The 21,063-nt window shown below is 35.8% G+C and overlaps 2 protein-coding genes across 21 annotated transcripts in view; one reads left to right on the top strand and one right to left on the bottom strand.

Annotated features, from left to right (window-relative positions):
• Positions 1-21,063, bottom strand: part of LOC113657299 — a 1,727,325-nt gene that overhangs the window by 96,268 nt on the left and 1,609,994 nt on the right. The window contains exons 193-198 of the mRNA XM_047822072.1: positions 19,531-19,704; positions 18,593-18,769; positions 18,131-18,304; positions 17,763-17,936; positions 16,640-16,804; positions 16,375-16,548 (exon numbers count right to left, since the gene is read on the bottom strand). Of these exons, the coding sequence (XP_047678028.1) occupies positions 16,375-16,548; positions 16,640-16,804; positions 17,763-17,936; positions 18,131-18,304; positions 18,593-18,769; positions 19,531-19,704 (1,038 nt within the window). The remainder of the gene's footprint in view (positions 1-16,374; positions 16,549-16,639; positions 16,805-17,762; positions 17,937-18,130; positions 18,305-18,592; positions 18,770-19,530; positions 19,705-21,063) is intronic.
• The window catches only part of LOC113634383, a 304,384-nt gene that overhangs the window by 243,886 nt on the left and 39,435 nt on the right, over positions 1-21,063 (top strand). The window lies entirely within an intron of this gene.

Below are 21,063 nucleotides of genomic sequence, written 5' to 3'. Positions count from 1 at the left end.
ATTTGCATCCTTATCTCTTGTGTTGCTTCTCTTGTTGACTCATTTCAGAGGATTGGAGTTTCTCACACTCCCGTGACATTATAACAAACAGTCAGAGGTTTTTATCTTATAAACATAACTTGATCCTGGTAAGAAAAGAACAGAAGAATGTGAAATTACGTTTCTGTTGCATGAATTAATATTTAACCTTACATAAAGTAATGCTTTTAAGATTCTGTAAATTATATAGATATATTATCTATAATAATCTGGTTAGTGGAATATGAGCTTAAATTATATGGGAGTTTAAATAAATTGAACATAGCCTGGAATCTGTTATTATAATAAATAAACTGTTGTGAATCAGTAACTGATAACTGAAACTGACTTTGTGATATTAAATCGTAACAAAGCTTGTAAGAAAATAATAGAAATGCAGACTGTATAAAGAATAGCACAAAACCTCTACAGAGTGTTAAACAAACAATGAGTTTTTATTACTGACAGCATTAAAAATGTGTAAAGGTAATATATCTGCATGTCCACAAGAGGTTAATGTTGCATGTGACATTTCAATATAAATGTCCTGTACTTTAACACGGCACTAAAGAAAAGAATGAATCTATTAAAAAACTGCACAACACGTGTATGTCTAATGCAACAGAAACACATGGTCGTCTGTTTCAGCTCTATGTTGAGGATGATGTTCTACATAAAGCTTTTCGGTTTAAAAATGGTAAACAGAAATAGACGATATCATCCTGAATATTATCTACATGTGTAGGCATCTGTCGTAGCTCTGACTTGTAAGATTAATGATTCAGGACAGAATCTCTCAAAATACATTAGCAGACATCTCAGGTATCCCAGATGTTCCGGGAGTCTGCCGCATATTGATAGCGGCTCCCTGATGCCCGCAAATTAGTTACAATCACCCGGAGTCTAGAGCGAGCGAGCAAGAGCGCGCATGCGCAACAGAGAGGGGGAGGGGGAGGGGGGGGGCAAGAGGCCTTGCGTGTGTGTGCTAGTGTGCGTCATTAAGCGCGTGTAGGACAGAGAGCATCTTGATTGGCCTGTTTCGGTAAGTCAACCAATCAATTGTTAGTGTGGGCGGGCTTTTATCTCTTCTCCCGAATTAATCAGTGTATCTAGAAACAGGAGCGCCATCATGGCCCATGGCAGAGGGAGAGAACCAAAATACCACAGTATAAGACACATTTTACACCAGACTACACGAAAGTGTCCCCCTGTCTTATAAGCGTTAAACATAATGATGCACGCTGTGCGGTTTGTAACAGTGACTTCAGTATTGCCCATGGTGGGGTAAATTATTATAAAACACGTATGGACGTGATTTCTACAAGTTTCACTCACTCTCACTCATTTTCTACCGCTTATCCGAACTTCTCGAGTCACGCGGAGCCTGTGCCTATCTCAGGCGTCATCAGGCATCGAGGCAGGATACACCCTGGACGGAGTGCCAACCCATCGCAGGGCAAACACACTATCATTCACTCACACACATTCATTTCATCTTCATATTTTTCAGGATGGCTAGTTGCCAAGGCTACATGAAAACATCAAACTAAGGTCGTAATGGAATAAAAGCACTTTACATATAGTATAAGCAGCTTATATAAATAGTAAGTCATCTACATATTTTAATATAATTAACAAATAATTGGGTAACACTTTACAATAAGGTTCATATTTAACATTAGTTTACTACGTTAGTTAACATGAACTAATAATGAACTGCACTTTTATTTAACAAACATTTATCTTTGTTAATGTTAATTTGAACATTTACTAATACAGTGTGAACTAACATGAACAAACCATAAACCGCTGTATTTGTATTAACTAACGATGGTTTTATATTCTCTTTGACATTTAATTTTAAAATGTGTGTGTGTGTGTGTGTGTGTGTGTGTGTGTTTGTGCGTGTGTGTGTTACAAACAGGATGTGCCGTTATGCTTATTGCTGCTGTTTGTATTTGTTGGAGAGAAAGAAGAGGAGATATTAGAAATATGTCAGGAAATATTATAATGAATATGAATATTATTCCCTCTCTAACAAACTCCTGTAAACTTTACACATGTGTAAGAAACACCACATGACACACAGGTCTGTTCACTGCACTAAGGATAAGATGCTGCATTACACCGTAATACCCGATAAAGAGAACAATAAAGTGTGTAAGACACAAATGTTCTTCTTTTACTAAATAATCTTAACATTCACATATTACAGCTTTATAAGCATGTACTCAGTAATCTTTCATGAAAAAAGATCATGAAAAAGTTCCGTTATTTCTGTCGGCACAAAAACGAGCTGACTTTGACTTTCACTGTGAACTGATATCGAAGGAGAAAAATGGAAGAGAATCTCTCTCTCTCTCTCTCTCTCTCTCTCTCTCTCTCTCTCCCTCTCCCTCTCTTACACACACACACACATACACACACACACACACACACATGCTCTCTTAGTTCAAATTAATTTAATTGACATTTATAGCATTTGATAGACGCCCTTATCCAGAGCGACATAAAAAATGCTTTAAAGTCTCTATCAGTGAATACACACATAACACTGGTTCACAAGTTTACAGACTTAAGTTGTTTTTTTTTCCCAAACGGGGAAATAAGTGCTAGTTTAAGTGTTTCAGGAAGCAGTATGATTAATTCAAACAGCTTTATTGGCATGACGGTATACAGTATGTGCAGTATAGACAGAGCATTACAGGAACAATGTCTTATTAAAAAATAATATATAGTATTATTGGTGAGAAGTAAAATTAAGATTGTATTAAACAAATCTTATCTAAGTTACTTCAAAGAAAATGTTTCATTTCAGATAAAATAAATAAGAGTTCATGCACTTCACCTTAGCTCAGATGTCTGACAAAATCAGATGTTGAAACTGTTATTTCTATAGTAAAAATCTCTGGCTTCGATTGTGATGTCTGTTACTTACACCTGCAGTTTCTGTCAGTTCTCATGGTTATCACACAGGTCAGAAGACAGGTTGTCAAAGCATAAGGTCATATTCAGGTCACACACAATCATCTTTACTAATATACATAATTATATCATGAGAATTACAATAACTGAAAATTTTGACACAACAATAAGATGTTATCAAACATATTATACAGAACATTGAAATGAGAAGTAATAAATAATAAAAATAATAATACATTTGAGCAATTAGTTGAATAACATTGTTATTTTATTTTATTTATGTTATGTTATTTTATAAACCCTGGCAAAAAAAAAACAATTACTTGAGAAAGAGGGAATGTGGTGGAGGTCTTACATTTTTGCTGTGGGGTTAATTCTGTTAAGACACAACTACAGGAATCCAAACAATTAAAGAGAATGATAAAACTGCACTTCGAGCACCCCAATACTCCCCAGCATACCTGTACCCTCTATGCACATGCACTACCCAAAACACCTGCACTACTCACACACCTGCACTTCTAATGCACATCTGTACTACCTCTGCACCTGCACTACCCATTACCTGTCTATGACTTCAGGGTAATAAAAACCTGTATTTGCATGCTAACAGCACCCAAAAAACAAATGTCTGTAGGAACTATAATATGTTTACAGTCATATGCAAAAGTTTAGGAACCCCTGACAATTTCCATGAGTTTCATTTATAATTATTTGGGTGTTTGGATCAGCAGTTTTATTTTGATCTGTTAAATAACTGAAGGACACTAAAGTAATATTTCAGTAGTGAAATGAGGTTTATTGGATTAACAGAAAATGTGCAATATGCATCAAAATGAAATTAGACAGGTAGTGATGTAGTGATGGATATTTACATTTACTGCATTTGACAGATGCTCTTTTCTAGAGCAACGTACAGAAGTGCTTAAATCAATGGATACATTAATGCTGGTTAACTAGAAAAAACTGTTAAAAGTAAATATAAAAACAGATCACTGTTAGGAAATGGGAAGTATTTCACTATTTAAAATGTCTTTATTTTTAAACAAAAGATGTTTTCTACTGTAAACTCACACTTCCTGTATAGTAAACTTACTGAAGGAGAGCTGAGTGAACACTGAGTGAATCACTGACAAGTGATTATATCTGTATGTTATTGATGCAGGTATATACAGTAAAACTCACTTATAAGTAAGAAATGCTACTTTATTTACTTCTGATTACTTTTGCTTCTTTGATTTTAGTCCATGAACTGAGATAGAGCTTGTAGTTGAGAAGACTACTCCAAGCTGTACTGAAGATTTTCTATATGCTTCTAAATCCCACACGTCTCCTATCTCCCTACAGAAGTACATTAGTTATACTATTTAATACACATTATGGACTGAATCCTGTAGGCAATATTACCATTTGGAATTGATATTGATATTATTGAAGAAATCGCACACTGGTAGGCACAAGCAAGAGTAAAAAGGTTCACAATTTATTTGTACTGCTGCACAACAGGACCCAACACTCTCCAACAAAATCTCAAAGATAAAAATCCCAGATCATTATTACATTGAGTATTTATTATCATGATCAAACACTAAACATAAGAAAGAAATACATTGTCAATGATTGTCAACATTACAAAGCCTGATCATCTCAGGATAACTTTACCACGGTCTGCCTAAGCTGATACTTAGCCTCGAGTCTCACCATCTTGTCTCCGGCTCATTCCGAGCCTCTAATATTTTGCTCAAACTATCTCTGGTAATAACGATTTCTAGTCACAAACAACTTCTAGACATGTACACAGAAGGTCAGATCTTCACAAACAATATCTCCTCATAAAACTTTCCATCACAGAATTGAATTGTAAGTAAATTGTTGTAGGTATGATCTGGAGTTCTAAGAAGAAGAGGCTTTATGTTATAACAGTTAACCTGTGAAATAATATCAATACATCACAAATTTATTTAAGAAATTACATCCTCAATTCCAAATAAATTAAGACACTGAATAAAATGTAAATAAAATGTCAGTCACCTGATCAAGTTCTGTGGGGTCAGATGGTGATCCAAACATGGATGATAATTCTGGGAAACTGTTGGTAAATCACTCTGCAGTAGTAGATGTAAATGTACGTTTAACATCGCAAATCCTTATGTTCTGACCTGAATCCGGTTCATGCTCAACAACCATCCAATGTGGCAGAATTACAACAATTCTGTAATAATGAGTGGACCAAAATTCCTCCACAGCTCTGTAACAGACTCAGTGCAAGTTATCGCAAACGCATGATCGCAGTTCTTGCTGCTAAGGGTGGCCTTTTTCACACAGGTCTATTTAGGTTTGGATTTTGTTTTCCCTTAATAATAAAAACCTTCTTTTAAAAATCTGCATGTTGTGTATACTGGTGTTATCTTTGAATAATATTTAAATTTATTTGATGATCTGAAACATTAAAGTGTGACATACGTGCAAAAAATAAAAAATCAGGAAGGGGGCAAACACTTTTTCACACCACTGTATTTAAATGTATTTGTATTTATCCACAATGAGCAAGTCTGAGGAAAAACTCCCTTAAATGATAAAGGAAGAAACCTTCTAACATATCAAAATGAATATTAAAGTCTCCAAGAATTATTGCTTTGTCTAAAGAAACTAGGTTTGAGATGAAATCTGCAAATTCACAGAGGAATTCCGTATATTATTTTTATTAAAATCCTCATCAACAAGCCTCTCTTTACAGGTGTCTGGCAATAAATAATGCATTTTGTTTTTTTTGACTAGATACTCAACTGGATTAGATTTTTTTTATGCATTACCAGAAGTTAAACATTCTAATGAAACAAATTATTATCAATCATATATTTACATCTAATAGATCTGGTCCATGACAAAATGTGTACTTTTTAATGTCTATTTATTTTTCTGTTCTGATGTAGTGTTTTTCTTGCCAGTCATTATTGTCGAACCACGACATCTCTGGAGGATTTCCTGTACTTTCTGTGAGTATGAACTGTGGAACATACTGTACATCCTATGAGCATCTTATTAGAGCTCTGAGACCATATGTTAATAATACGTTAATGTATTCAATATGTAGGTCATTTTATGTAACCTGACAAAGGACTGAACGCTGTGCGTTTAATAAAATAAATCACAGCTGTATTGTGAAAATAAACCCCAACAGTATGATGATTTAATGACTGATCTGTTTTTATAATGGATATTTGGTAAACTTGATAAACACTACTTACTTTTGTTATTTTAAATTAGATAAATGAGAAATGTACAGAATAAAGTAGTAAACATTCAGTCAGACTCTTGTCTCTGTTCGCTGCACTGCATTATAAGGAGAAATACATTAACACGATTTAGTCAATTATTTTAACTAGCATTGATATTGTTATCTAGCAGCTACAAGCTAACTGTATTGTACTCAATATGTTCATACTGAGTATCTTACACACATTGTGTAGCTATTTAACTGTGTATTATTGACATACATTTTACAGAGCTATCAAGTATCAAACATTGAGCGTGACAGTCACACATTTTGTTTTTTATCCCACTCTCCAGTCACACATTGTATTTCTCACGCAGAAAAACTTTTTCACTATTTATCATATATTTAATATGCCGCAGCGCCCTTTTGGAGATGTCACTCTTGCCTTTCTTCAAAACTTGAGAGCCATGATTTTATCTACTTTTTCTATACAGTAGTTGCAGCTATATATAGAAGGGAAATATCCAAACTTCTCAATACTTTTAAACTAACTTGAAACACTAGAAACATTCAGTAGTTTTCACAATTCAGGTTAAAACATGAGAGATGATTTAGTAGAAAATAAACCTACATTCATACATTCAACTTCTATATACTTTTTACCTGTTCAACTGCAGCAATAATGACTATTTTCTGATTATTTTTAATACTGTGGGTCAAATTACACACTTTACCACTTTATTTCTCCAAATTACCTCAGAATAAATTCGCTACAATAACAGCAGAGATTATGATCTGTGGAATATGCTAACAATGCTAAAGTCTGAGGTAAAAATACAGCCTGCACGCGCAATGGCGGGAGAACCTGGTGATGTCATCGCGCGCGCATCGCATAGTGAAGGAGGGGGGAGGGGTGTATGAGGGAGGGGGAGGGGCTCAGTGCGGGTTGGGACGAAGCCGATAAAACAGACCATCATTTATAAAAGGTGTTCAAAGACGTTCACAATGTTTTACTACACTTATTAAATATATTACTCAATTAAAACACATCACATATTAATGTGTATATAATTTTTACCTTTCTGTTCTATTTTATTGACAATGTGTCTAAGTTACAGTGTTTTATTTAAGAATTTATTGTTAAATACCTAAATTAGAGTCAGTTATTCATTCTGAGTGTTAATTAATTCACTCACATGTTCTCTCTTTGTCATTCATTTAGTTTGTTGTGTTCTGATAAATGTTTGTAACTATATTCACTTGTTCACTTGGTTTGTCACAGACACAAATTTTGAGAATATTTTGTTTACTGACGTTCAAGTATTTAATTTTTTAATGGCTGAAGTTTAATTTTATTCATTTTTTTGCCAAATATGTTGTTCAAGAAGTTTATAAAAGTGTAATAAAGTAGAAACATGTTTTGAAATGACACTTTTAAGCTACATTCTTTGTGTTAAAATCTTAATATTTTAAAAATGACACCGATAAACTGTATTAAAACATGTTGTTTGTAACATGACTGCTAAGGGTTAATTCATCATATCAAAAGGTTTAGAAAATAAATATTTATTTATTAGCAGTCCACTACTCAACAAACAATAATGTGTATTTGTATAATATTTACAAAATCTGTTAAATCTGTTTTATAAAAGGTCTTAATTTTAGATTGTTCAAATTAATTAATGTAAATGTGTGATGTGTAGGAAAGATTGTAAAAGGAGACAAAACAATAATAGACAACATGAGAACATTTGCGTGGAGGACAAATAGGACGATCACTATACTAGAATTTTACTGAGGTAAAGTTTAGTAGATTATTGATACCAAAGGGAAACCTCAGATATTAATAAATGAAGGAAAGGAAAAACCAACAATTATGTTTAGAATATATATAATATTGTTGTTTAGTATGCTGAGATTTCACTATCAAACTTCAATTTTAAGGATTTTCTATTCAAACAGATAAATAACACATACAAACAGACATCAACATAATTATTACATAATAAAATTCACTTAAAGTCACTTATTTCAAATGGTTTCACATACATAAATGTTAACATGTAGAATGATGAGCTGTGTACAGTCAGCAACACAGTCAGCTGTGCACAGTGCCACCTACAGGATCAGGAATTGTCATCAGAAATTAAGTCAAGTCAAGAAGCTTTCATTGTCATTTCAACAATATATATCTGATGCAGTGCACAGTGAAATGAAACCTTTGTCCATGACCATGGTGCTACATGAAACAACACAGAGCTAAGGACATAAATTAAGTTGTTCATGACACTTAAACTGAATCGTGTACAACCTAGTGCAAACAGTGTGAGACAAAAGACAATACAAAACACTGCAGGACAAATACAGAAAATATGAGTGTGTATGAGAGGTGTGTTTGGGTCTCACAAAGGCATCAAAATAAAAGGCAGACACACGATAGTGAATTTCAGAGACTGTATTCACAAAAGCAATTATTAATAGATTATCTGTGATCATTCTGTCTGGGTGGCCATGTGGAGCAAACTGAGCCTTGCAGGGCCTGATGACTGTCTCTGCAGATAGGTCAGAAAGCAGTTCAATCTTCTAAAAACCTGAGAAATGCTCCACAATTAAAATATTGATGATGATGCCGATGACTGATCAAGTCCTTGGTGACAATTTTCCAAGGCCTGGTGGGGATGTAATGAGACATTATCGTTTCTTCTGTTGGTTGTGTGCAAATTTGTTGCAGGTCAAACAGTTACTCACAAAGTCTTTGATTTCCGTTTGAATACTAAGCCAATACAACATCTCACGAGCTTGATGATAACATTCATCCCCTCATTTGTGGCTTTACTGAATGCACCTAAGCATCTCTGTGTGCAGTGATTTGGGATTAATGGCTTTCTGACCACTGTACAAGATACCATCTTGTGCACTTATTTCCTCTCGATAAGGCCAAAAGTCTCTGATAATGTGTGGTGTTTTTCCTTTCTCATCTGGCCAGCCTGTGGGGACTGTGGTTCTGAGGGCCTGTAGTACATCATTTCTGTCAGTGTGGTCCTTGACTAACTTCAGTCACTGGTCTGTCATGTTCATGTTCTGTCGTGTCTGTGGTAATTAACTCAGGAGAGCTCAGGATGGAGCTGAGAGAGCTAAGCTAAGCAAAAGTTAGCACTGCCGAGTCTGGTAATTACCTCAGGAGAGCCGAGGACGGAGCTAAGAGAGCTAAGCTAAGCTAAAGTTAGCACTGCCGAGTCTGGTAATTACCTCAGGAGAGCCGAGGACAGAGATGAATAGAACGGGGCACATAAGCATTTATTATCGCCACATATACATTACAGCACAGTGGAATTCTTTTCTTCAGAGTGCAGGGGCAGCTATGATACAATGCCCCTGGAGCAGGGAGGGTTGAGGGCCTTGCTCAAAGCTGTGCTGGGCCTTGAACCCCGATCCTCCGATCAACAACCCAGAGCCTTGACCAGTTGAGCCACCATTGCCCAAGCCGAGGACTGAGCTGAGAGTGCAAAGCTAAGCTAAGCTAAAGTTGGCAATGATGTGTCTGTGGTAATTACCTCAGGAGAGCCGAGGATGGAGCTGAGAGAGCTAAGCTATGGTTAGCACTGCCAAGTCTGTGGTAATTACCTCAGGAGAGCCAAGGACGGAGCCGAGAGAGCTAAGCTAAAGTTAGCACTACTGAGTCTGTGGTAATTACCTCAGGAAAGCCAAGGACAGAGCTGAGAGAGCTAAGCTAAGCTAAAATTAGCACTACTGCCGTGTCGGTGGAAATTACCTCAGGAGAGCCAAGGACAGAGCTGAGAGAGCTAAGCTAAAGGTAGCACTGCCGAGTCTGTGGTAATTACCTCAGGAGAGCCAAGGACTGAGCTGAGAGAGCTAAGCTAATGTTAGAACTACTGAGTCTGTGCTAAATACCTCAGGAAAGCCAAGGACTGAGCTGAGAGAGCTAAGCTAAGCTAAAATTAGCACTGTCGTGTCTGTGCTAATTACCTCAGGGGAGCCAAGGACTGAGCTGAGAAATAGCTAAAGTTAGTACTGCCATGTCTGTTCTAATTACCTCAGGAGAGCTGAGGACAGAGCTAAGCTAAGCTAACCTAAAGTTAACACTGCCGTGTCTGTGGTATTTACCTCAGGAGATCCGAGGACTGAGCTGAGAGAGCTAAGGTAAAGTTAGCACTGCCGTGTCTGTGGTAATTACCACAGGAGAGCCAAGGACGGAGCTGAGAGAGCTAAGCTAAACTTAGCACTGCAAAGTCTGTGGTATTTACCTCAGGAGAGCCGAGGATAGAATGAGAGAGCTAAGCTAAGCTAAGCTAAAGCTAGCACTGCCGTGTCTGTGGTAATTACCTCAGGAGAGCCGAGGAAGGAGCTGAGAGAGCTAAGCTAAAGTTAGCACTGCAGAGTCTGTGGTAATTACCTCAGGAGAGCCAAGGACAGAGCTGAGAGAACTAAGCTAAAGTTAGCACTACTGAGTCTGTGGTAATTACCTCAGGAAAGCCAAGGACTGATCTGAGAGAGCTAAATAAAGCTCACTGAATAACAAGGGCAGAGGTGACTGAGTCTGGGAAGACAAATAATAATCAAAAAGACATTTAAAAATGTGACAATAAACAAAGAAAAAACAACAATATTGGCTCAGATAAGTGCACAACTCCAATCTTACCATGTGATGCCCGAGCTGTATGTGGAACACTATATTAAGTGGTCTCTGATTTCTAAAAATAAAAAGATGTTTAAATAATTATTTCTGAAATTAAAACAGATTCAGCACAACATAATGATCTCAATAAAGTTAAGTTCAGTCATGTGATATTCACCCTTACCATCTTTGACCCTGATTGTGGTTGATATCAGTTCATCATGCTCGGGGAATCAAATCAAAGCCCCTTGAACAGTTAGTATATTGCCAACGGCACAGACATTTGTTATGGAACAAGGCCAAAACACTGAGACAATCAGAAAGGCTTTTTGTTCAGACTTGGAGAGCATTTCATATCACAATTCAACAGAACTGTGCTCCAGTGCTGAGCCTAATGTGTTAAACCTCACTTTTACTTTATGTACCTTATTTTAATATGTAATAAATTATTGAAACGTTAAGCCTGTATTCTCATAAATATTGTCAATGTTTTATTAAAACTGATCGTTTTGTATTAATTTATTGTTCTGTGCTGTAGGAGCTCGTGGACGCCCCCTTTCCTCTTTCAGCTCTTTTACTGCTATGTAAGAGCCCCTGAAATATACGTTTGGTTATTTTTAACTGTGTTTCAGAAAGACCGGCTGGATTAACCGCAGTAGCTAAAGCATCTTTAGTGTCTTCCACAGATCTTAATCTTAATCCCTTATATTTATTTTAGAGAAAGTGTAACAAAGTGAATAATTCGAGCTGCAGTAAGAAAAAGAATGAGAGAACAGTCATTATTGATGCAGTTGAACAGGTAAGACAACATTAAAGTATAAAGTTAGTGAATGAAGGTTTTATTGTCAGTTTATCTACAAAAATAATTTAGTAGATAATATTTAATGATAACTTAAAAATTAGGTTCTTTTAACAGTGAAATGATAGAATTTTATTGTCATTTTCATTATAATAATCAGTAAAAGTTATTTTATTATATTAATAGTCAGTTAGAATGACTAATACACAGAGTTAAATTACTGCATGTGTGTAATAAGGTACTGGATGTGAATATGAGCTTATTAACTACAGTAAAGTATAAAGTTAGCTGGTTCCAGAGCAGATAATGACCCGGAGACCTGAACAGAGCAGCAGAAGGACAACACCAAAATAATTGACCAAATTATTGTGTTAATATATTTCACCTTTAATAATACAGTGAAATGAGCAGAGACTGAATGTTTACTACTTTATTCAGGTACATTACACTTCTCATTCATCAAATTCAGTTCAAATCAAAACCACATCAGTTCAGTTTAGTCCTTCATCTGTTTACAAAAATGGATCTACACACTGAACACATTTAAATCTTTTCATATACACAAACTCAGAGCTCTCAATAGGATACAGAATGTGTGGGATTGAAGCTCTTGGTCCAGCAGTACATACTCACAGGAAGTACAGGAAGTTGAACCCTGAATTCTCTGGAGGACTTCCTGTACATCTGAAATATCTCTCACACAATTGGAAAAAATACATCATTTGGCTGAGACCAAATATATAAAATAAAAATATAATTGATGCTGATTTGAGTCACTAGAATATTTAACTTCAGGCAGTAAAAAAAAAAAAATCCAGTTGTACATCTGCTCAACATAAACAAACTGCATTAGATGTTATCAGACACTTGTAGAGAAGGCAGGCAGCATGTTGGTGAAGCATGTTGGAGTACGAGTGAGACTGTAAGTGTGAGACTAAACCTCATTCCCTCATGGAACAGTAACTTATCACCTGTAATACTAATAAATAGGACAGGACAGAGTTCAAGAAAACTTACATGATACATAAACTGCACTTTATTTAAGCTTTCATTTATTAAGCAAATATTACCAGAATTATTTAGTTAGTAACAAACCTTTTGTTTTGTTTTTAAAAACATTTCTCAGTAAATTTATAGTAAGGAATAAAAACCTCCATTTTGATAACGTACATTTACGTTAAAACCTTTTTATTTGTTTTTATATGATCTTTAAAATGTTTTGTAGGATTGTTCTTGATATTTTAAACAGTAGATTTAAAAACGTAATGTTTTAACACTCTCATCATTCAGACTGCAGCACAGTAGGACAAAACATTTCTATTGGAACCAGTTTGCTCCTTTCCATCAGCTTGGTGTCTGTCAGTAGTGTCTATGGCTGTGAAGTGTAATAGATCATTATTTTATTTCATAAATATATCAGTATTTTAGTTTAAGTTAGACGTTTAGTTTATGTTTAGTTGATGTTTGTGAGTTGTGCTGTTTAATAGTTTTTCTGCAGTATGGTATAATCCATGTACCCTGTACACTTGTACTACATAATGACCTCCTGACTGAATCCCTTATCTGTACAGCTGAAGTTCCTCCTTTAATTTTGGTCTTATTTATATTTGGGGATTACAGTGTAGTTTTGTATTAGTAGGATTCGAGTGTCACGGTCTGCTGAGGCGTCTTCTGTCCTTCACTGTTGAGTTAATTTAAATTGTTGTCATTATCTATTATCTTTTTGTGTTTTGGATGTTTGAGTGCTTTTTGTGTCCCTTTTCTTGTAGTTTTGGTGAATTACTTGAGTTTGTGTCGTGTACTTCTCTACTGTTCTCTGGTGTTATATATGAACTGCCTGAAGTCTCTGAGCTTCTGATGTCAGGGTCTGTACTACAGCTGTCCTGGTCCACACTGCTTTCTCCCTGCTGTGTATCTTTTATTTCTTCATCTCTTTGTTCCGGCTTTACTGTAGAGGGGTCAGGTTCCGAAGTCGGCTGTTCATCAGACTTACCACCAGTAAACCATTTGAATGTTTTTTTTAACCATGACTCCCCATCATACCTGTAATAATAATAATACAGATGTCAGTGGGTTTATCATTTAGTCACTATCTTTATCATTTAACACATTTGTGGGAATCTGTTGTGATTTATATTCTGTGTAAAGGATGTAAATATTAAGTAAATGTAAATAATCAAAAGCTCACACTGTAATCTGTATTATTGCTCTTTCACTGGAGCTCTATCTGTTTTCTCTTTAATTATCAGAACAATAAAATATTTTAAATATACCACATTTACTGTAAATACATAAACACTCCACTTAATATGGTAGAAAAGTAGAATAAATAGGAATAAACAAATCGATCCTTTTCCTTTCAGTGAGTGAGTTACGTAGGAGCATGTTGGACTAGAGGAACCTGTCCTACTGAAATGACAATAAAACTACAGGTATTTCTGAGAAGAACAGTAACAGATCAGTTCAACGTCGATCAGATCAGAGCTACAGAGTTAGATATTAGCATAAAGTGATGAATTATAGTTTTCTTTAGTTCTGATACTGAATACTAAAGTTTATCTCTGTGCTTCTGTCAGTAAGATTTTTATTGTTCCATGCTGCTGATTTGTGCAGATCCATTACTCTGACATGACGCTCTTACACTTACATTATAATGTACAGAAAATACACATTCAGTACTGTGTGTGATAACTTTACTTACATTAACTGTCCTCCTGAACGCTCCAGTATCTCAGAGAGCGGCTTTAATGTTGCATCTTTTAGTTTGTTCCCTGTCAGATCGAGCTCTTTCAGATAAGAGGAGTTTGACCTCAGAGCTTCAGTCAGAGCAGCAACATCTCCATCTGTTATGCTGCACTTTTTTAACCTGCTCACAGGGAGATAATGATGTAGGTGTGAACATTAAGAACCAGGTTCATGAACTCATAGTTAATGTAACACAAACACAGACGTTAAATTAAAATAGAGATTATGTTTTGTTAGTGTGTATCAGGAAAGATCGGATTCACAGAAAACATAAAGATTGTGATTTCAGTTCAGTGTGTTTCATCACTGAGTTACTCACAGCAGTTTCTCCAGTTTACACTCGTGTATCTTCAGTAGATCACAGAGCTTCTTCACTCCTGAGTCTCCCAGTTCACACTCACTCAGATCCAGCTCTCTGATGTGTGATGGATTTGTACAGAGAGCTGAAGCCACATCAGCACAGGATGATTTACCTTTTACACAGTTCTGTAGACTGCAGAGAGAGAAAGGAAAAAAGATATTGAGGTTTAATTAGCGTGAACTCAATGTTTCCTCTAACAGCACAACATGGAGTGTTTAATTATATCAGTATGAACAGTGGTTCCTTCACCAGCCTCTCTTTATTCTCTCTCTTTAATCTTTCTTCATTCCCTTTCTCTATTCTCTCTTTATTATCTCTCTATTTTTCTCTCTCTTTTATCTCTCTATTTTTCTCTCTCTTTTATCTCTCTCTATTCCCTCTTTATTCTCTCTCTCTCTATTCTCTTTTTTCTCTCTTTAATCTTTTTATTCTCTCTCTTGATGTTGGAGACAAAAAAGCAGCTTTTCATGTCACTGAGAAACTGCAAAGAATTGTAAACTCTTCAATCCTGAAAATGTCAGAAACCCAAAGTTACAGCTCTAAAAAATGCTGACACTAGAGACTTCTATAAGCGTTATATAAAGTCTGTTTTAAAGAAAATAATTATTCTATTATAAGAATGTTTTATTTTTATTGTGAAATAACTTTTTCTTTTGGAAGTTTTAAATAATAAATAGCGAACATGTTATTCATCAGATGGTCTCCTCACTTTGCCTCGTGCCCTATGTCATCCTGCTTGGTTATAGTTCCTGCTCTGCCTGGTTTGACCCCATTCCTGCCTGCTCTATGACACACTGACTTGTTTGACTGATCTACATTGTTTGGTATTACTGGACTAATGGACTGTTTATTACTCTGTTCACTGTCTGCCCTTTACTATGACATTTAGTTAGAAATAATGTGTTTTATATGTAATACACATGTTATTATTTGAGTGTTTTAATACATTATATGTACTAATAAATATTCAGAAAGTATTTTTTTTAATAAATTATTTCTGTACGATTATGACACAAACCACACAGTAGAATTTTCTTGTACTGCTAAAATAAGATTTTTTAAACTGTTCGATATTTTTAAAATGTTTAATTTAATTATAAAGACATTATCACTCACTTTAGTGCCTGCAGTTTACATTTAGGATTCTTCAGGAAATTACACAGATTTCTCAATCCAGACTCTCCTGGTTTATTACAGTTCAGATTCAGATCTCTCAGGTGTGAAGGGTTTAAAACCAGAGCAGAAAACACATCTGAGCAGTCATCATTTGTCATACTGCCTTCTGTATACAACCTGGAGAGAGAGAGAGAGAGAGAGAGAGAGAGAGAGAGAGAGAGAGAGAGAGAGAGAGGGAGGTTAGTCTCTGTCACTATTACACCCAGTGTTCCACTTCCTGTCCACCAGAGCTGTATAAATCAGTGGTCTGGACCCCTGGGACAGAGAAAGTTCAGGTCAGGGCTGTTAGTTTTTAATCAGTTGTGTAGTGGACCAATAAATCCAACCACCAGGAAAGGAAGAATCCTGCTGCTCCTTAATGACTTTTGTGATACAAAAGATTTTGTGTCATTACGTTTAAACTTCGTGCATGTCCCAAACCTCCTTCTGGGCAGGTCTTTGGCTGTAACACGTTCATACACGATGCAGAGATCTGTGTGTTTATAGCTGTTTCTTACGTAAGTTTCTGCAGTCTGTAATGTGGATCCTGCAGCAGAGCTGAAAGCTGCTTCACTTTGATGTTCTTTGGTGTTTTGGTGCTCAGATCCAGCTCTGTGTGCAGTAAGGGGTTCTTACTGAACATGTCTGTAAGACACGTGTAGGCTTCCTCTGCATCAGGACTTTTTAACAACCTGTAGAGGTTTGAAGGAAAAGTTATTTTTAACAGAAATTATATTTGTTTAATATGATATTTGTATATATCATCATTGCTTATAGAATCACCTCATTGTCAGGTTGATAACTTTTTTGTCAGTAAGTAGTTTCACTCCTGAAGCTCCAGGGTCGTTCCCTCTGAGATCCAGCTCTCTCAGGTGTGATGATGAATTCTGTCTCAGAGCTTCAGCCAGAAAAGTGTATCCTTCCTCTGTTATACTGCAGTCTGAAAGTCTACACAAAATTACACCAATTGTATTATTTTTATGTAGGAAAGGTCTGTAAGTCTCTGTAAAAACCAGGAGTATAAATGTGGCAGCGTTCAGTGTATAAATTAACTGTATTTACTGTTGTTGTTCTCTTTGGGAACATGTTCTGAATTACACATTTGTGATGTCTGAATTTTTCTGAACTAATAAAGAGACATTATAAAGTCAGTACTGATAACTGGACCATACCAGGAAATATAAATTATATAAAATATATATTTCTCTATTCAGTCTGACATGTCCTCTCAAATTCAGTCTGCTTTAATAAAAATAAATATAAAGTGCAGATGAAAAATCTCAGAGCTCGTAAAGTTTCTCCACATGTTGTTAGGTTTTAGCTTCACCTTAAAAGCGATTTAACTCAGTTTTTCCTCATCGATCTACACACAATACTCCACAATAACAAGGTAATATATGGATAATATTTTCCTTTAGCTGCTCATTCATGTCCCCAAAACAGGTAAGTTCCTGTTCTTACTCACATTACAGCAGCTATAATCAGTTGTTCTGGCTTCTCTGTTTTCTTTTACTTGAAGTTAATGAGTAAAAAATGCAGCTTACACTAAGAAAGTCTTTGTTGTGGAGACTTTAATGTCTTAAAGTTATAGATACTGGAGACTCCTTCTGTAAATGTACTGGGATTCACAGATGATTATATGATCATTAATACGAGACTGTCATTTATATTCTTACCCCTTTTCCATCCTGTGGGGGCATTAGGGACATTTGTCCATGTTATTTCAAAATAACCAAATTATTTCACAGATTAGCAAAATTGTATTAGCATGATTAGCATGTGGGTAATAAGATGAGTTCTCTGTGTTTGAAATCCACAGGCACTGCAACACTTTGATACAAAATATTGTGTATTTCACGTCTCTATCATCGTCTGGATTATAAATGAAGTGTGTATTAAACGTTACCTCAGAGTCTCCAGTTTACAGTGTTTCTTCTTCAGTTCCTCAGAGAGCAGCTTCACTCCTGAATCCTGAATCCTGTTGTTACTCAGATTCAGCTCCTTCAGGGTGGAGTGTTCTGATCTGAGAGCTGTGAGCAGAGCTGAACATCCTTTCTCTGTCAGATTACACTCACTGAGTCTGAAAACACAATAAATCACAGGGTTTTTCTTTAACACTTCTGTATGCAAAGGAACATCTTTTGTCCTCAAACTACTCATTACTACTGAAAAAGACTGAAAACTAGATGAATGATTGATCACCTAAAGACAAACCATTCAACATTACCATCACTAACTGAAGTTTACACATTAATATGGAATTTAATTCCTTACTGAAGTGTTTCAGGTCTGCAGTGTGGATCCTTCAGTAAAACAGAGAGCTGCTCTACTTCTGAGTCTCCTTTTATTTTCCCACTCAGATTCAGATCCGTCTGCAATATTGGGTTTATACCCAGAACTTCAGTCAGATGATCAGAAGCTTTCTGTGCTTCAGAACTTTTCAACACCCTGTAGAGAGAAATAACAGAGAAACACTAACACTAATTATATTTACAGCAATGTGGTGCTAGTTCTCAGTAATTGTTTGGTCCATGGTGGAAAACTAGTTTTAAACATTAGCAATATTACTTCAGCTTAATTTTTTTACTTTAAACTTTTTTTCTTTATTACAGAAAATGGTAAAATAAAGTCTGACCAAAAATATCACAGCATGCTACACAGTGGTTCAAACAATGAAACTTTACCAATAACTCAGACTTAATGCTGTATTTTACATGTACTGGTGAAAGCGCTCACCTCAGTGTCTTTAGTTTACATTTTTTATCATTCATCAAATCCCTAAGCTCCTTTATTCCTGATGCTCCAGGGTCGTTTCCTCTGAGGTCCAGCTCTATCAGGAGTGATGAGTGGTTTGACTTCAGGGCTTTAACCACAGCAGTGTATCCCTTCTCTGTTATATTACAGTCTGAAAGTCTGGAGAAGGAGCAAAAAGTTCACCATCATCAGGAAACGTTTATAATGCTAATTATCTCATTACCTTGTTTGTGACAATGTTCTTTATTTACCCCATGTGGTACATGAACTCATTTGTAAATTATGTAAAACTGACAAGACCTGTAACAGTAATTACATTATTGATGCCCCCTCATTGGAACTAAACCACACACTGTGGATAACGGATGTCTGTCACATGAAATCACTCAAACCAGCCAGTGCAGCAGCTCATTATCACTGTCAGAAGACCTTGACAATGACAAGCCAGTCCTGGTCCATCTCAAGCAATTTGTAAAGAAACAACAGCATAACTGGTGAGTGTTATAGTATAGCAGGCACAGATCATTTCTTCTGGTCATGGGGTCATGGTAACTTGTCTGTATTCACTGTAAAGCTGCTGAACTGCTGTATCTATCTCCAGTGTAATGTGTGTTTCTATCTGCAGGTCTAAGATGTATTTATACCTAATCAGGGCGATCAATGGGGCAAGTTTCAAATGGGCTATTTAGTGTTGTATTTTAAGTAGTAAGATTATTTAATCCTCTGCCATCTGTACGCTGCTCTGTAGCTTTTATGTTCGTGTTGTAGTATGCCCCGTCTTTATTACCCCAATGAATGAAATTTACCCCCGAATAAGTTTCTGAATAATTTATTCCTACATCATATATATAAACTTATATAGAAGTAAAAATATTATTTATTATATATCATATAGTAAAGTGTACTATTAAATGTCTTACACAAGCTTCTGTAGTTTACAGGATGAATTCTTTAGTAGAGTAGAGATCTGAATCGCTCCTGAGTTTCCCAGTGTGTTCTCACTCAGGTCCAGTTCTGTCAGGTGTGAAGGGTTTGAAGTAAGAGCTGATATCAGATCAGTACAGCCTCTGTCTGTAACACTGCTCTTATTCAGCCTGCAGACAGAGAACACAGCTGAGAAAATGTCTTTAACAACCCACAAGATCAACCATAAAAAGTAATTCCAAGGTAAAGAAACAATAGAGTGATCATGTGTACAGTGGAATATATTTATAGATTTAATGTGAACACAAATAAAAACACCATGTAAGGAATCAGACCACACACCTGAGTTTCTCAGTCCTACACTGTGGATCCTTCAGTAGAACAGAGAGCTGCTTCACCTCAGAGTCTCCAGATATTTTCCCACTCAGATCCAGTTCCCTCTGCAGTAAGGGGTTTGTACCCAGAACTTTACTCAGATAATCACAGACCTTTTCTGCTTCAGGGCTCAAAATTCTGAAGAGAGAAAACACCTTTCATTATGATACTGATAACAGACCTCTGGATGTTTGTCCCCACAAGATGCTGATGTTAAATGATGTGAACCAGCACAGACAATTATTCTGATGCCTCAGCATTAACAATGTAATAAATGTAATGTAAATGTAACAATATGGAAATGACTTTATTTAGCTAACTTTCTAGTTTTGTAGCTCACAACCTATTAAATGCTTTTCTGGGCTTTGTTTTTTGTGTGAGCTTGTCCTGGTTTCTACATCTCTGTCTCTTGTTAAACTGTTTTCAGAGTTTTTCTATTTTATTTGCAGGGATCAGATTTAGAAAGTTGAAGCTGAATTAGTCCAACTACCAGCTCTCATCATGGGCTTAGACTGTCTTTAGTTTGTACTAAATTACTAAGTTTACATAACTTTAACAAATTGACATAGATGAGGATGTCTCTGCTGTCTCTACTAATTGTTATACCAGAAAAACCCCTTAAAATGACCTTTATACATGAAGAAAGATACTGAGGAAAAACTGCTGGTTAAGATGATACCATAATGAGAATCTTGGACCGAAGAAAAACATGCAAACTTAACACCTTCACCACTTATTGGTGGAAGCATAAAGCATAAAATATTACAATGTCAAATATTTCCAGTGTTGTAAAAAAATACATAAATGTAAATCAAAAACTCACCTCAAAATCAACTTAGAGTTTGGATTCCCTATAAAATAACTAAAAATGTTCCAATCTGACACACTGTAGTTGTCTCTGAGCTCCAGCTCTTTCAGATGTGATGAGGAGTTTGATTCCAGAGCTTTAGCCAGATCACCACATTGTGTTTGTGTGAGATTACAGTTATTTATTCTGAAATAAAATATTAATAAGGACATTTCACAGTGAGACAGTGACATGACAGTGACAGAGCATCACTGAAGGCTTTGTAATTAATAATAATCTCAGTACAGGCCAGTACACAACAGTTAGAACCATTATTTAAGAGAAGCACAGGTCACATTTCACAGGA

Source organism: Tachysurus fulvidraco, chromosome 13 (genome assembly GCF_022655615.1).
Source record: "Tachysurus fulvidraco isolate hzauxx_2018 chromosome 13, HZAU_PFXX_2.0, whole genome shotgun sequence".
Taxonomy (NCBI): Eukaryota; Metazoa; Chordata; class Actinopteri; order Siluriformes; family Bagridae; genus Tachysurus; species Tachysurus fulvidraco.
Note: the sequence above shows the minus strand (reverse complement) of the source record. Positions and strands in the feature narration are given on the sequence as shown.